Source organism: Myotis myotis, unplaced genomic scaffold (genome assembly GCF_014108235.1).
Source record: "Myotis myotis isolate mMyoMyo1 unplaced genomic scaffold, mMyoMyo1.p scaffold_m19_p_3, whole genome shotgun sequence".
Taxonomy (NCBI): Eukaryota; Metazoa; Chordata; class Mammalia; order Chiroptera; family Vespertilionidae; genus Myotis; species Myotis myotis.
The window spans coordinates 89,380,400-89,397,668 of NW_023416335.1; the positions used below are offsets into that span (position 1 = coordinate 89,380,400).

The window sequence follows — 17,269 nt, forward strand, 5'->3', positions numbered from 1 at the left end:
CAAATATAGAGTGGTCAGCTGCTTTCATTCTCTGCATGAGGAAACTGAGGGTCAGGGAGGTTAAATACTCTGCCCAAAGGCACGGCATTATCAGAATACCCAGACCCAGTGCTCACTTCTCCAGGCTCCCAACTCAGGCCTCTTCACTCTGAGCAGACAGTGGCTACTTCAGTATCTGCAAGCTGTCACTTCCATTGAGACCAGAGACCGCACCTCATTCTGATGCTATCTTCAGGGATTAACCCAAACATTTCCTTCGCTGCCTCTCTTCTTTGCCCTCTCCGCCTTATTTGATCTGATCACTAAATGTCTCTAATATCCTTTAGGAATACACACAGAAAAAGCTGTCAGGGGATGTCCTGTCAGCTAACACAAAATGAAGAAGGGCTCCACAACTCTGGCACTGGGATTTCACACAAAAATTAAAGCAATGGTGGGAGAAAGAGCATCTAAGATAGTCTGAAGACAAATCCTTATACAACTAATACCACCCAAATTATACTAGGAAAAGATGCCCCAGACTCACAAGAATAGAGGCCAGACCTTGGCCTCAAGTAAGGACAAAGAGGGGGCCGTTACCAAGCTTATAGAACAGAGTGGAGGCCAGCAAGGGCATTATACAGGAGAAGGATACTGAGCCATGTTCAAAGTACCACCTTGACCCTCCCTACTACTTAGTATAGCAGTCTGACTTCTTAGCCTAATCAACGCCATATCACACACCTGTAGTGCGGTAGAACTAGAAAGGCTGGTAAGAGCTGGGTTTGAAAGACAGTCCTACAATCTTTAGCTTGGCATCAGTGAACAAAGTACTTAGCCCCTCTTGGGATCTTTCCTCATCTGATAAAGTAGCTGTGTTGTCTGTCTCTGAGTGTGAGGCACTGTCCAGCAGTGCAGAGTGACAGTATTATTTCCATGTCAAAAAGCTCTGCCAAGCCATTCAACAGACATCTCTCTTAAAACACGTGCATGCAGCACACACACAGTGAAGAGAAAAGTATAGACAAAGTTAAACCTGCTACAAGATGTTTCATTTCATAAGCAAGTTCCTAAGCAGTAGTTTCCTAAACTTCATTTATTTTTACCATTAGTTGTTACAAGTTAATCTTGTTTGGTTTTGACTGACTTAACCCATTCAGATCACCACTAATGCTCTTCATATTATGGTGCAGTATAATATAGACCTTAAAAATGAAATGGTATGTCTGTGGACAAACTGAGTGGAACAGAGAGGTAGGGAGTGTGTGAAAACTATTCTAATTTATTTTCCAAAGGAAAAATTACCAAACTCTCCCATTATAAAGCAGGCCTAGCATAGTGGCAAATGCATATAATTCTTTCAAATATCAACATTTCTTTAGTCTATAGATACTTGGTACAGATATAAATCATACCTAAAAAATATACTTAGGCGATTTAACCCTATGTACCAGGTATCTTGGCAATATTGATGTTCCTCAGGGAATATCTGAAGTTAAAACAATAACATCTTTTTTCTCCAACATTCTTATCCATTCACTGATTTTCCTTTTAGAATATCTGATATTTGGTTTATTTTTCAATGATTCATCTTATTTCCATTGGAAAAGTTGAAAGATTTTAGGTGACCTTTTTCCCTTAGCAGTATTCTCTCTCTCTCTCTCTCTCTCTCTCTCTCTCTCTCTCTCTCTCTCTCTCTCTCTCTCGTTCTCTCTTTCTTTTTTTTTTAAATATATTTTATTGATTTTTTACAGAGAGGAAGGGAGAGAGATAGAGAGTTAGAAACATCGATGAGAGAGAAACATCGATCAGCTGCCTCCCGCACATCTCCTACTGGGGATGTGCCCGAAACCCAGGTACACGCCCCCGACCGGAATCGAACCTGGGACCCTTCAGTCCGCAAGCCGACGCTCTATCCACTGAGCCAAACCGGTCTTGGCTCTCGTTCTCTCTTTCTCTCTCTCTCTCTCTCTCTCTCACGCAATAGGTATAAATTAGTTTTTTAAAAGATGGGAATAACTTTTTAAATGACTGACTTACCTCAATAATTCTGACAATATCCCTTGGACCGATAATTTCTGGGTCAAACTTCACATGGGCTTTGCTGGTTGCTAGGGCCACAGAGGCATGGGTGATGCCATTCGTCCTCATGAGTTTGGACTCTATGTTGTGAACACAGGAAGCGCAGGTCATCCCAGTGATCTGCAGCACAAGATGACAAAAATCCTGCTGACCCAGAATAAAGAGGCACTCAGGCAGCCACGAGCTTCTGAGCCTCCCCTCCTCCCACAGCACCTCCCCAAGACTCTGCACTCCCACCTTCAAACCCTGTGAGCAACATCTTCACCCCAATCCTTCACCCGCGGCATCAAGTATAGAAACAGTGGTTCTTCCCCAATTCTGGTACAGGAGACATAGCCACTCTACTAAGCAGATGGCAAATGACGGAGGTGTGACTTCCAGCTCTGACAACTATGGGCTTTCATCAGCCAACTACACTCTTCTCAGTCATCTCACCAGCAACACTAGAATAATAGCGCATGCACCTTCTCTGCGTCAAACTGATAAGGATGGGCAACTCTACAAAACCCTCTGAGCTCTTGAAATACTCTCTATGGTCCCGAGTGTTGCTGGCATCTGGTCTGCAGCTGTGGGTAAGAATGTCAATAGCTCATTATCAACAGGAGAAAATGACATAGAAAGTGAGTGATCGAGTTGATAGGATTTGAGGCAGTCCCACAGTATGAATAGGGTATTTCCAGGTAAAAGTAAGAATAACCACAGAGAGAAGCGTGGGAAAAAACAAAAGGCAGGGCAGCATGTGGTGTTCTGGCAACCAACAGTCAACATTGGCAGGGCACAGGATATGCAATGAAGAGGAAGCCTGCCATGTTGGCTGGGACCACATGAAGATCTCGAGCACCCAACTAAAAAGGGTTGCTAAGCCCTAGCTGGAGGCTCAGTGGTTAGAGCGTCAGCCCGCGGACTGCAGGGTCACAGGTTTGATTCTGGTCAAGGGCATGTACCTTGGTTACAGGCTCAATCCCCAGCCCCTGTTGGGGCGCGTGTGGAGGCAACCAATTGATGTGTCTCTCACATCAATGTTTCTCTCTCTTTGTCTCTTCCCATCCCTTCCATTCTAATTAAAAAAATCAATGGGAAAAATATCCTCAGGTGAGGATTAACAAAAAATAAAATTAAATTAAAATTAAATTAAAATTAAAATAAAAAGGGTTGCTAAGCCAGCACTTGATGGGAAATCATGGAGGGGTAATGAGTACTGGAATGAGACTAGAGCTACACTTTGAAATCTGGATCAGTAATCCGAGAATCAAGTATTAGAAGAGATGGAAGAGTCCCATGTGGAATTAGGGGAAAAGGAGAAGCAAGCTCATCTGTAATGAGACGGAAGGAAAAGGAGGAAAGGAAGGACCATCACACAGACAAGAAGCTTACTGGCTGGCAGGTGGCTGTGCAAATAGAATTCTATAAAGTCTACAAATATTTCAATGTTGCTTCTAAGATCTCATTTTACTTTTATAGTAATAATAGGTAACACTTATTATAACACTTGCAACTTAAGAGGCACTGCCCTAGGCACTATCCTGCTCATATCAACCCTGCAAGGCAGATCTCAGTAACCCCAGCACTAGGAGGTTTAGGAACTTGTCCAAAGTCACACACCAATGAGTGGCAGAGCGGAGCCTGGCTCTGCACCGCTGCAGCAAGCATCGTGAGGTGATCTCACAGACCAGGTGAGGACACATCCCTGCAGCGACAGAGCCTGAATTCAAGCCCAGTGAAAGCTATGCCACTCTGCCACGCCATGCTGTGTATCTTGGCTTGAGAAACAGGAGTGAGATATGCCATCCCTGTAATATGTAGAAGGCAAACCAGATAATTCACTCCTCCAAGGATCAGTGGACAGAATTTCCCAGAATACCATTAAATACACACATAACATGTCTGAACAGGTGATGATAAAAACATTTCTCAAAAAAAGTTTCACCTTTCCCAACCATATTCTTTTTTTTTTTTTTAATATATTTTATTGATTTTTTACAGAGAGAAAGGGAGAGAGATAGAGAGTTAGAAACATCGATCAGCTGCCTCCTGCACATCTCCCACCGGGGATGTGCCCGCAACCCAGGTACATGCCCTTGACCGGAATCGAACCCGGGACCCTTCAGTCCGCAGGCCGACGCTCTATCCACTGAGCCAAACCGGTTTCGGCCCAACCATATTCTTGATTCAGATTTTTCCACACCATAGTGGTCTGAGCAGGCACCCTGCTCAGATCACAGGGGCTGACTTGAGCCGTAATCCAGTGAGTATCACCCTTTGCCACTCAACACACATGGAGGCCCATCCAGAGCAAAGACTTCACTCAACAAAGACCACCACTTATCAGCAGGTCAAAGTGCCATTCGTGTCCTTAGTACTTTTTCTTTAAACATTTACTTACCTTTAGGCAGTGACTAAACACAGGAAGGAAGTAAAAGATTCTTTTACCTAAGTAAAACAGCATTACTCTATTCCTTGTGCATTTTTTCTATGTTTGCTTTATTTACACAAAACGAGGTTTGTACGCAAGTGCTTGTAAACATAGCATTTTCAAAATAGTAGACATACCTGTTGTTTTCAACCATTTGTTGACACATGCAGCAGGCAACAATGGACAGAAAATACCCGCCTCCCCACCACCACCACCCTACACCTGCCACCGTGACCACACTGGGAACAGCAACTATACTTGGCCTTCACTCAGACTGAGCACTTCAGAACAATCTTGTCACCAGTTACCTTCTGGATGCCCTGTGTCCACTTACAAGCCCCCTCCATCTGTAATGGCACTGGCTACAGTGCCAATACACTTCCTCCAGCCTCAAGACACCGCTGACATTCTGGCCGAAACAGGTTTGGCTCGGTGGATAGAGCATCGGCTTGCGACTGAAAGGTCCCAGGTTCGATTCCGGTCAAGGGCATGTACCTGGGTTGCGGGCACATCCCCAGTAGGAGATGTGCAGGAGGCAGCTGATCGATGTTCCTCTCTCATCGATGTTTCTAACTCTCTATCTCTCTCCCTTCCTCTCTGTAAAAAATCAATAAAATATATTTAAAAAAAAAAAAAAAAGACACCGCTGACATTCTAGCTTCCTCTATGCAGGCTGTATGGAGTGGTCCTATTCAACTCCCTCCAACCACCAACTTGGGACAGTCGCCATTTTAATTAAATTCATCTTCCTCCAACACTCCCACCATCTCCTCCTCCTTCTTCTAATAGCTTGAATGTGCCCAATGGGAATCACTCCTGTGACTTTCTGACACAACGAACATTCCTTCACAAAATGAAGAGGTCCTGTTGGCTACAATACAAAATAATACAAACAAAACAACAGCAAACAGGATATATGCAAGATGGGGGAAAGCTGACTGATCACATCTGCAGGTTGTCAGAGGCCTGCCACCCGCTAACCCCAGCTCCAGCTCAGTCACTGTACTTACGATCAGCTCAATGTCGCCATCGGAGCCCGTGTAGTCTTCCATCACTGCTGCCCCAAAGCCCAAGTCCTGGATGAGCTGAGCTATCTCAAGTGGCTGGATGACTTCTGGATTGTACTTAACTTCTGCCTTTCCAGCCATCAAGGCAACCAGTACAGAGAGAATACCTGAAACAATCAAGCTACAGCTGTAACACTCTAGGAGAGGTCTCTGGGTGTTCAACATAACCTAGAAAAACAATAACAAAAAGCCCATCTGCCCCCGAAGTCTCTGGAACAGTGATTCTCAAACTTGGCCCGCACATGAGGACCACTTAGGGAGGTTTTAACTACCATCATGCCTGGCTCTTAACCCAGACCAATTAAATCAGAATCTGCAGTTGAGTGTGAGGCGTCATTTTCAAAGCTCCCCAAGCGATTCTAATGTATAGCTAAGAGTGTGAACCACTGTTCTAGAACAATACTTCTCACACTTTATGGGCATATGAACCAGTTTGAAGACTTTATTAAACTACAGATTCTGGTTCAGTGGGTCTGGGGTAGTGTCTGAGGTTCTGCAGGTCAGCCAGCTCCCAAGATGATGCTCATGCTGCTGGCCCGGGGGGCCACTCTGAGTCCGGCTCTAAAATACACTGATGGGTGCAAGCATCTCAAAGCAAGGGATCTAGTCTGCAGCCAGCAACTACTGTTACAGTAAAGATAAACTTTTTCTTCAGTCATTTTCATATAAAGAAAAATAATTTTCAAAACTGGTTTTCCAGTTTCTGATAATTTCAAGAAGTGAAAAAGAAATCCCATGGACTATCTTGCTAATAACACTATTGTGTTAGTTTAAGGCAGTGGTTCTCAACCTTGGCTGCACATTAGAATCACCTGGGAATCTTTTTAAAATCCTGATTTCTGGGCCTCATCCTCTGGAAATTCTGTTTCTTTGTTACTAATGTTGTGGCCCCACCCTGTAACAAAGAAACAGAATTTCCAGAGGATGAGGCCCAGAAATCAGGATTTAAAAAAGATTCCCAGGTGATTCTAATGTGCAGCCAAGGTTGAGAACCACTAGTTTAAGGGGAAAGGGGTTTATTGATATAGATCAGCGGTTCTCAACCTGTGGGTCGAGACCCCTTTAGGGGTCGAACGACTCTTTCATAGGGGTTGCCTAAGACCATCAGAAAACACATATATAATTACATATTGTTTTTGTGATTAATCACTATGCTTTAATTATGTTCAATTTGTAACAATGAAATTGGGGGTCACCACAACATGAGGAACTGCATTAAAGGGTCGCGGCATTAGGAAGGTTGAGAACCACTGATATAGATGAAAGCAATGATGTGCTCTAAGAATGCCATAAAGGGCCCTGACCAGTGTTCCAAGTGGTTAGAGCATCGGCCCGAGCACCAAAGGGTCATGGGTTTGATTCCTGGTCAAGGGTAGGTACCTGGGTTGCAGGTTTGCTCCCACCCCCTGTTGGGGTGTATGTGGGAGGCAACTGATCAATGTGTCTCTCTCACCAACCAATAGATGTGTCTCTCTCACGTCAATGTTTCTCTCCCTTCCTCCCTCCCACTCTTGCTCCCTTCCACTCTCTCTGAAAAGCAATGGAAAAAAATATCCTTGGGTGAGGATTAACAACAAAAAAGAACGCCATAAAGGATAAAAATAAGGGATTCAAGTCAGGAACAGAAACATAAGCACTTTGAGATCCAGGTTAATTTTATGAGCAGCCTTTCTGTGGATGACCCTAAAGGAAGTCCTTTTAATACCTCAATGTGAACAAGGTCATTCGAAAGCTCCAGGGAGCTAAATGAGGCTAGACAAAGTGTCATCCTAATTTAGGGTTGACTCTAAGGGCCAGGGAGACACATCAGAGAGACACATGAAACCACTGGAGTGAGGAAAGGGAAAAGTTGTCTACCTCTGGTGGCATGGGAGGGTCATGGTTAAAATATTTTCCAAACAAAAAATTGGGACAGGATTTTTGTTGCACTTTCAGGTTTAAGAGAATATTGAAAATGTAGTTTGGAAAATGTACTTTGGCAAATCCACAGCACTCTATAGTTTACAGGGACAAAAAAAATGAAATATTTGAAATTGGAACTTCACAAAATACAGGCTTTTATTCACTTGATGGAATTGGAGGAGAAAGATAAGGATACTAGAAGGACAAGCCAACTGAGGAGGCTAACAATAGATTGTGCCATGACCACTAAACTGGAATTCCCATAGTTAACTTACTCAGACACATTTATCTCAAACAAACTAAATACCTCTTAAAGAACATGCCCATGAACATTAGACAAACATCTATACTATCACATAATGAACTTGCTACCAGATTATCAGGGCCACTGATAAATGCAGACAGTGGAGACTGAAGGGACAGCATGGCGCCCCACTTTGCTGAATGCAGTGTTGGACAGTCCAGATGCAGCATTCCCAGTGTAACACGGGTGGGTATAGGTCTCTTACCGGCTTTTTTCTGCAGGTTTCTCTCTATGTTAGACACACAGGATGCACAGGTCATGCCTGTGATCTGTAAAAAGCACTTCTTTGGTGTCACTGTTGTGGAGGCTTGTGGAGACTTTGCTGAGAGGCCAGAGCTGTGGATTTTAGGGGGGCCCCCACCATGGCGAGCCACTACCTGTACAGAAACAGGCATGCCAGTTGTAGTTTGTGCTGTGGAATTCGCCACACTGTGCTCTCCAACATGGTTGCCAGGATCGTCTGCTGGAATAAAATGTCAGAAATCATTCAAATTAGAACAAATAATAGAGGTTTTCTTCACAGCAGGAGGTCAAGCCTGACAATATTCAGATGAAAGCTTGGAGAGTTTACATCAGTTGGTTGGCCTTTTCATCACTGTTTCTCTCTTCCCACAATCAGAGAGAGGCAAACAATTATAGACACATGAAATATGCCGATACTTGAAGAATGAAATGGTCTGGCTAGATGAATGCTTTAATTAGATGAGGATAACAATAAGAACTCACCAGGCACTCTGCTAAACACATGTGTGACCTCCTTTAATCTTAAAATAGCTATGTGATAAATACTATTATTCCCATTTTATATGAAGAAATGAGTTACACGAAATTAAATAATTTGACCCAAACCCCTCAGGTTGTAATAGTGAAGCTAGCTTTGAACCAGGTCTGTTTAACTATAGGCTCTGTTCCTTTAACTGTTATTACATTCTAGTTAGCGGAGGTTTGCTCCCTCCCCATGAGAATCAAAATGATCCAAAACACCTTTTCTGAGTTGTCTTTTTCTTATTGTTTGCAGAAGTCCTATATATTCTGAACAGGAATCCTTTGTCAGTGGATTGAACTACATATATCTGCTCTCAGTCTATGGTTTGTTTTCACTCTCATCTAATGGTGTCTCTTGATAAAAGAAGTCCTTAATTTAATGAAGCCCAACTTATCAATCAATCAGGCCTATGATATACTTCAAATTAACATTTATATATGTATGAGGTGATAGTCAAGGTTAATTTCTTTCCACTAGGATATCCTATTGATCTGGTCCCATATACTGAAAAGACCATCCTTCCCCCCACTAAATTACAAAAATTTCGGGGAGCTATTATTGTTCTTTCTTCCACAAATGTATATACCGATGTAACTGATTTTGTCAATACAGAACGTTTTCATCCAGCAAGTCACATGATTTTGATGACACAAAATAGCTGAGGATGTAGAAAAGATAATTATAATTACATCATTTAATGATGAAATCCCATTTGAAAATCCACTGCTGCAGAAGACAAAAGTTGGCATTAGCCTGTATTGACAATAGACCATGAATTTTAAGTTTCCCTTCTTAATAAATCTCACATCTTAGAATGTTTTGCTCATTTTCTGAAATGTGCTCAAACTATTTCTATTCACTTTAAGAGTCCAGTTGGTCGACACTTTCAGCACCTTCATGGAAGACCCTCAGTACTCTGGCCTTCCAGGATCCCTACCGTATTGCTGCAAAGACATCACCTCACCCACCAGCACAGTTTACTCTCCTAGACTTTATCATTGTTCAAAATGACTCTACCCCTAGAGTCTCAAACTCACAAATTCTATTCTATGGCCTCCTCTTAATACTCCACCTCCCACACCCATCGACCCTCCTGTCCAATCTCTCCCTATTTTCCCTGTCCATCAGCTGTTCTCTGGATTCACCTCCCTTTCTATCCAAATATTGTGGTCAACAATTTCCATAATATTCAGCTATTATAGAGCACGCCATACCCTTACTAACCTACAATTTACACATTGCTATTCTTCAACATGGAGGTATGACTCAACTAAATTCTGGGCTTCTGGAGCTTGCTAAAGAAAGTTAAAATAAGTTAACAAAAACCCAAACAAGCTTATGCTACTGGAACTTTTATTAATCTATGTAAACATCACGGGTGAGCATATCAATTGAATAGGCTTTCTGGATGATTACTTGGCAATATGTATTATTAAGAACAGTCCCTCTAACTACTTGGTACTTAGTAGAGGCACAATAAATATTTGTGATGGAATTAAATAATGTTTATACCTTGTGACCCAGCATTTATGCTTTCAGATATTTAATAAAGTATATATACAAAGATTTAGCCTCAAAGATGCCCATCAGTATTATTTACAATCACCTGCACATAAAATAGGCGGGAACAGTCTAAGAGGACTCTGACCTAGTTACAGTACATCCATATGATGGAACACTATGCAGCCATAAATGTGGTGTTGCAGACATAAGAATGGAGCTTACAAGGATGATTATGATAAATTGCAGAGAAAAAAGATATTACAAAACTATGTCTAATACAAACCTACATATTTCTAAATATAAGTTATATATGCTTGGGTAAAGTCTACAAGACCATATATGAACTGAAGTGAACCATGTGGACTTTGAGGGAAGAGAATTCCAGACAGAGAGGACAGCAAGAATAAGCCAAATATGAGGACTCCAAAGGGGTCAGAAAGGTAATGGGTGAGGAAGGGGGCTTCTAGATCACCATAAGGGCTCCTCCTCTTACAATATGAGAAGGGAGGGTTTGGAGCATCAGCAGAATAATAGGATCTCTGTGGATGCTGGGCAGGGAAAACACTGCAAGGATGAAAATCAGGAAATAGAGGCACCAGTTCAGAGCCTCTTGCAAAATCTGGGAGACAGATAATGGTGGTGTGGACCAGGGTGCTGACTTGTACAACCTTATACCCAAGCTTCATCTAAGCCAGACTGCTTTCAAGACATACCTGGAGGACTCCTGCCTGTGGGCCTATGCTCGTGTCTCCTCTGCCCAGTGTGCCTGATGAGATCCTATCCATTCCGATATCCTATCTAAGCCCCCCTCCACCACTACCTCTACCATCAAGTCTCTGGGAGCCCCACAACCAGATGCTGGATTTTCTCCTTTACCTACACCATACTTGTTGCAATTATTCTAAACCTGCCTTAGATGATGGGTCTCTGTGATCTGCTACCCCATACGAACCACACACAGGCAGGTGCTAGACTCTGAGTACTTCATGGCAGCCAGCACAGTGCCAGAGACCCAGAAGATCCTCAGCACATGTTGGTACGAAAGAACCATGCCCAGAAAGTGGCATTACATATTTACAACAGTGAGAGGAATATGTTATACCTAACAGATGACTTTTCCTCATACTATATTCATATATCCATCCACCTGTCCATCAATTTATTCATTCATTTAAAAAATAGTTACCATGTAAATCAGTGAACAGATGCAGAGCTGCCTTCTAGATAAAAATCAAGTCTAAGTGTATTCTTAGCTGTCAAATTGTAACTGCAAAAACCTTATTTTCTTTAATCTGGACTTTTATTTCTACTTTTCCCTTGACTCAACTGGCCTCACCCAGCACCCTGACTCAACCACCTCCCTCTCCCTTGCTTAATCATTAAGCCCTCAGGACAATGAGGTTCTGGTCAGCATCTAGAGTCTTAGGAACAAGGCCCTGGGTCTATTGACTATAGAGACAGAATCTTCAATCCAACTAAAGACAATATCTTGGCCTCAGTTGTGTTTTAGTTCCTGACCCAGGAAAGTGGAAAGATCTCAAAGAACAAATCCTTGCGAAGTTGGACAGAGCAACTCCATAGCTGACGTTAGGACCAAATGCAGTGATGAATTACCCTAGCACTAACCAATCAGTAAAGACCACAACACTAATTCCTTTAGTCACTATGACTAATGATCTATCCCCTATATAATCCATCCCCTGGAAGCCATCAGGGAGCCAGGTCATTGAGCACGAGCTACCTGTGACTCCAGGCACGGCACCATCTCCTTAATAAATCCCTACTTTCTTGGCTGCAAACTCCTGTTCATGTCTTATTGGCCTTTGATGTGTGCAGGCAAACGGACCCTTTCAGTCTGGTAACAAAATAAAATGGCTGAAATTCAAAGCCTGTCACTTGCCTATGTGCTCTCACAGACCTTCCCTTCCTGCCTTCCGCTTCATTATCAAGGGTTCTGACCCCTGCAAACCACTTACCCTGGCTTTCTTGTCAACTAGTTTCTGATTGAATTTGGCACACAGGAGGTATAAAGTGGGAAATGATAGTACAGAAAGGGAGGAAAATGAAAATGTTTTCCATCTGTTTATTACGACCCCAGCTCCTGGCTCCAGCCTTTCTTTTTTTGTTGTTAATCCTCACCTTGAGGATATTTTTTTCCATTGATTTTTAAAGAGAGTGGAAGGGATGGGGAGAGAGAGAGAAACATCGATGTGAGAGAGACACATCAATTAGTTGCCTCCTGCATGTGCCTGGACCGGAGCTGGGGATTGATCCTGCAACTCAGGTACATGCCCTTGACCGGTTATCAAACCAGAGACCCTTCAGTTTGCAGGCTGACAATCTAACCACTTAGCAACACTGGCCAGGGCCTGACTATAGCCTTTCCCTTCTTAGTTTCAGTAGCACCAGGTGCCACCAGGCAACCTCAGCCTTGGGGTCTTATAACGCTCTCTTCCCTCAGACCCACCTGCCAGGAGGTGGTGCCTTCTGCTAGTGCTAATCTAGGGTTTCCTTCCTGTTCTGTTTGGTTTTCCTTCCTAAGAGATTTCCTTAAAATCTCTGTAAATAATTCCCTGGATTAAAGCCCTCCATTGAGCTATCCTGTGACCCTGCTGGTCATGGCCCATTATTTTCTTTCTCTTTCATTTCCTTCACAAATACCTACTCAGTGCTGGGTGCTGCTGAGTCAAAGAAGAAACAAATCACATGGTTTGAAGACTGTCCTCAAGGAGTTCCTATTCAATCCAGAATGAATAATCAAATACAAATGATGCCTTTTTAACATTTAAGTGGCTATATGGGGTAGTCCCAGCACACTTACAGTTTATCCTTAACTAAGATTGACAGGTAAAATACAGAATGTCCAGCTAAATTTGAATTTCAGAAAAACCATGAATAATCTTTTAGTATAAGTATGTCCCCTTTGGGACATACTTACACTAAAAAAAAAAAAAGTTATTTATCTGAAATTCAAATTTAACTAGGTGTTCTATATTTCTTATTTGGTAAATCTGATATCCTAAATACCTCTTCTGATAAACATAGCTCTTATAACTCTGGCCAAGAAAAATCACTGGCTTTTTTTCTTTTAGGTTTAATTTAATCCAAATATTCTGGATTATGTAGTTCAATGCAAATTTCTTTTTACTGCCAATAATTTGATTCCACTGTTGAAAGACCTTAAATTTCACACAGATATAGCAGATGATGGCTTCATACTACATTTCTCACCTTTTGAGTACAGGATTTACTGTTCTTTTGTGTTTTCCTTATTTATTTTTATTTTAAATAAATAAACAAAACCCACCTCCTTCCTGAAACTTGGTACAAGACAAAGTACAGATGGCGCCAAGTCACTCCACCTGACTTATCCACACCTTTTAAAGGTGTGTGTGTGCAGGAAAGTATCACAACAGAGCAAACTTTCCAGGGAGAAATTCTTTATCTCAGTGATGGTCAGAAAATGGAGAAAATGGATGTGGGAAACCAAGTGCAGCTGGCCCGGAGTATGGTCAGTGGGCTTTGCCCACAAGTTCTTCTTAGGGACGAGCATGCAGCTCCATCCAGAAGCTGAGAAACTGTCCACATTCTCATCCACCCTGCATTTGCATTGACATACAGGGCATGTATCTTGAAATCTAAACAGTAAAAACATTATCACCCAATAGCTGTCCCTCACAAAATGTCCCACACTCCCTCCTTATCCTCAGCCTCTCTCAACCACCCCTCCCTGTCTTCTACCCCACTCTGTCCCTTCCAGACCTAAGCTACTGGAGGTCTGCACCTCCCTACCACCATGCAGGCAGTGAGCAACTCCAGCCGATGGTCTCCTCTTAGTTAAACCTTAGCCTCTCTGGACCCTCTTCCTTTATTTCCAGGACTCTGCCCTCTTCTCATGTCACTTGCCTGCAAGATCTTCCTCTTATAGGTGCCACTACCTCCCACCCCCCTACCCCCCCAATTCCTTCCACACCAGTGCCATCACATTCCTCCTCTGCTCCTTCCCTTCTCACACTCAGTCTTCCTTCCTAGGTCCTCTGTCATCTCTGGCTCCAATCACTCAAATCTGCATATATGAACTGAAGTGAACCATGTGGACTTACCAGCCCCACTCTCCCCAAAATTTAGGACTCATAAGCCCAGCCACCCTTCAGCATCTACCTCAGCTGGGGCTCATCCCAGGCTCTCCCTTTCCTCCCTAGCCTGGCCCCATCACACACACCCTTAATCTGACACCAAGCTTGGCAGATCTGACCTGAGTGTCTTCCAAATCCATCTCTTGCTCTCTAGCCCACATCATTTCTCACCCTGCCTCTTATGGGGTCTCACTGCCTCAACCCCCACTGCATCCTAACACTGACTGGTCCCCTAAAACATAATCTGGTCTGTATTTCCTCTGATCAAAATCTTCTGGTGACTCCCCCTGCCTTTATAATAAAGTCTAAACTCAACCTGACATGCAGGGCCTATTTGAGGTGGCCCAGCCACTGTCCACCACCCTCTGTGAGTCCTCACACTCAGGCCACTCTCCTCTGCAGCTTCCCCAACACACTGTGCTGCTGCTCAGGCCTTCAGACCACTATCCAGACTGCTTCGTCCCTGATCACTTCCCCACCCCTCCTGCCCCACCCCAATCCCCTGCCCCTCACTGGCTCACTCCTACTCACTCTCCCAGAGGAGACCTGCCTAAGCTGGGAGCTTGGCTCAGGTGCCCCTTGCCTGGGCTTGCACAGGACTTGTCCCGTTACACTGCAAGGGTTCCCTCCTCTCAGAACCCTTCTCACTACAACATAAGCTCTCAGGAGAAGCCATGTGGCACTCATTCAGTCGCACAGTCCTGACGTACGATAGAAATTATGCTATATTTGCTGGGCTCCTATGTAAGGAAAATGAAAAATAGGCAAATGACCAGTCAATGAGAAGAGGGGGGAGCAGGGATGGCCACAACCCTGGAAACTCTGTTTAGTGAGGTTGACATCAAGGTACGGGGACCCTTTGTGCTCTTGTGGAACATTTCACCCATCCATCTTCTCACAGCCATCAAGGGTGGGGGGCAAAGGAAATCATCCTTAAGTCCTTCCCTTACTTCCCACTTTTAAGGGAATGGGCTCTGGGTGGTGAGCCTAATATTACATTATTTTTATGATTTTATTCTATTTAGCAGAGAAATCTTCAGGGAGAATGATGATGATTCTTTGGTTAGAGAAGGACCTGATATTCCTACTGTACTCTTTTTAAAAGACAAGGTGCCTCAGTGATTGAGCATCAATTTCTGAACCAGGAGGTCACGGTTCAATTCCCAATCACACCTGGGGGGGCACACACCTGGGTTGTGGGCTCGATCCCCGGTGGGGGGGGCATGCAAGAGGTAGCTAATCAATGATTCTCTCTCATCACTGTTGTTTCTATTTCTCTCTCCCTCTCCCTTCCTCTCTGAAATCAATAAAAAATATATTTAAAAAACAAAACAAACAAACAAAAACGAATCAGGGTTCTGTTCAGAAAAGAAGCCAAGAGTCCAAGGACCTCAGCATTTTAGTCCCAGCTACACAAGAGGCAAAATCTAAATAAACACTTGGAAATTCTAAGTCCTCTAGCCTGAAAAACTTAACACACAAGGGAAAGTTTCAGAATTCTGTTACCATGTTCCACATGTGAGGCAGTGAGTGTGGCTCACCTGTCCAAACATGCAGGTATGATGCCATAAGACACAAAGAGAAAGGAGACAACCCCAGGGTTAACTACGTACCGGAAGCAATGGAAACCTCAAATCCCATTTCTGCTACAGCAGCTCGGAGCTCTTCTGGGTTAATTACAGAGGGATCATAGAGAATCGTTCCAGTCCCATCAGCTAGAGAGACTGATATTTGCTGCACACCTTCCCTTTGGGAGATCAGGCCTTCGATGGACTGGACACAGGATGCACAGGTCATGCCAGCAATAACAAGCACCACGGTACAGCACGCATCCTGCACCTGGGTTCTCTGAGCAGGGACAGGGGAGTGATGTGTAGAAGACCTGTTATCTGTCCCACTTCCTTCTGCTCCATCAGGAAGAGAAACTTTAAAGTTCCCTGGTGGAAGAGCCTCAATCGCCTTCTGCAGGGCCGCCGGGGAAACATAAGAAGGATGGTACTGTACTTGGGCAGTTCTGTTCTCCAAGGACACCTGAATATTTTGAACCCCTGGGAGTTTGCTGATATTTTCTTCAATATTCCGGACACAAGACTTACAGTGCATTCCATCTACGCTCAGTTGCAGGGTGACCACATGGCTCCCTTGCTGCTCCAAGGTCTGAGAGTTATTGACATTCTGGTTCAAAGTAGAAGGTGTTTTTGAGTAAGCACTCTGTAACCGTCCAATATCAATTTGTCCCAGGCTTACAGGAACCACTTTGTTCTTGATGACAGCTTCAAACCCCATGTCGTTGACATGGTCCCTGAGGTCTTGAGGTTGAATAAGATAAGGCTGATAAGTGATGACTGCCTCTTGGTTGCTGAGTGAGACTCTGACTCTCACCACTCCTTGCAGTTTCCCAATCTTGCCTTCTATGGAGCTGACACAGGACTGGCAGGTCATGCCCTCTACTCGAAGCTTGACTACAGCCTCCAGGGCTGGCAAGGACCTTAAAGGCCAGGAGTCAGCCTTTCCTTCTGCAATACTGGCCTCAAAGCCCATGTCCTCAACTTGACAGCAAACCTGTGGCAGGCTCAAAACTGATGGCACATATTTTACAATTGCGTTGCCTTGTTCCAGGGAAACCTTTATACTCACAATGCCTTTCAAACTGGAAATCCTGCCCTCAATAGACTTTACACATGACTTGCCAGTCATGTGTAAAGTCTATTGCCCGAAATGCTGATGGTGCCACTGATTGTCTGTGAAGGGCACATACCGTCCAGACTACCTTCGTAGCCAACATTGTCAAAGGCAAAACTCTGTTTCATTGTTGGTTCCCAGCCACGAGTAGGCAAAGAAAGTTTAGACAGAATCTAAAAGAAAAAGAAATAACATTTTTTATTCTTAAAACAAATTTTTTTTTCTAAACTATCCCACCTTGTCTGTCACTGAGAAAATGGAAAGCAATGCCACTGGTGTCTAAACATCCCAAGAGTACACAAGCATAAAATGCAGGGAAAGAAAGCTATAGACATTACAGTTGACCCAATTCCTACCGTCAAAAATCTGCATATAACTTTGACTCCGCAAAAACTTAATACCTGGCCCTCCGCATCCATAAATTCCCAACCTTAG

General features: G+C 43.5%; 1 protein-coding gene across 1 annotated transcript in view; it reads right to left on the reverse strand.

The window, feature by feature from the left end:
* Positions 1-17,269, reverse strand: part of ATP7B (ATPase copper transporting beta) — a 62,605-nt gene that overhangs the window by 34,867 nt on the left and 10,469 nt on the right. Inside the window, 5 exon segments of the mRNA XM_036300391.1 lie at positions 2,020-2,181; positions 5,485-5,648; positions 7,953-8,210; positions 15,766-16,849; positions 16,852-17,007. Coding sequence (XP_036156284.1) covers positions 2,020-2,181; positions 5,485-5,648; positions 7,953-8,210; positions 15,766-16,849; positions 16,852-17,007 — 1,824 coding nt within the window.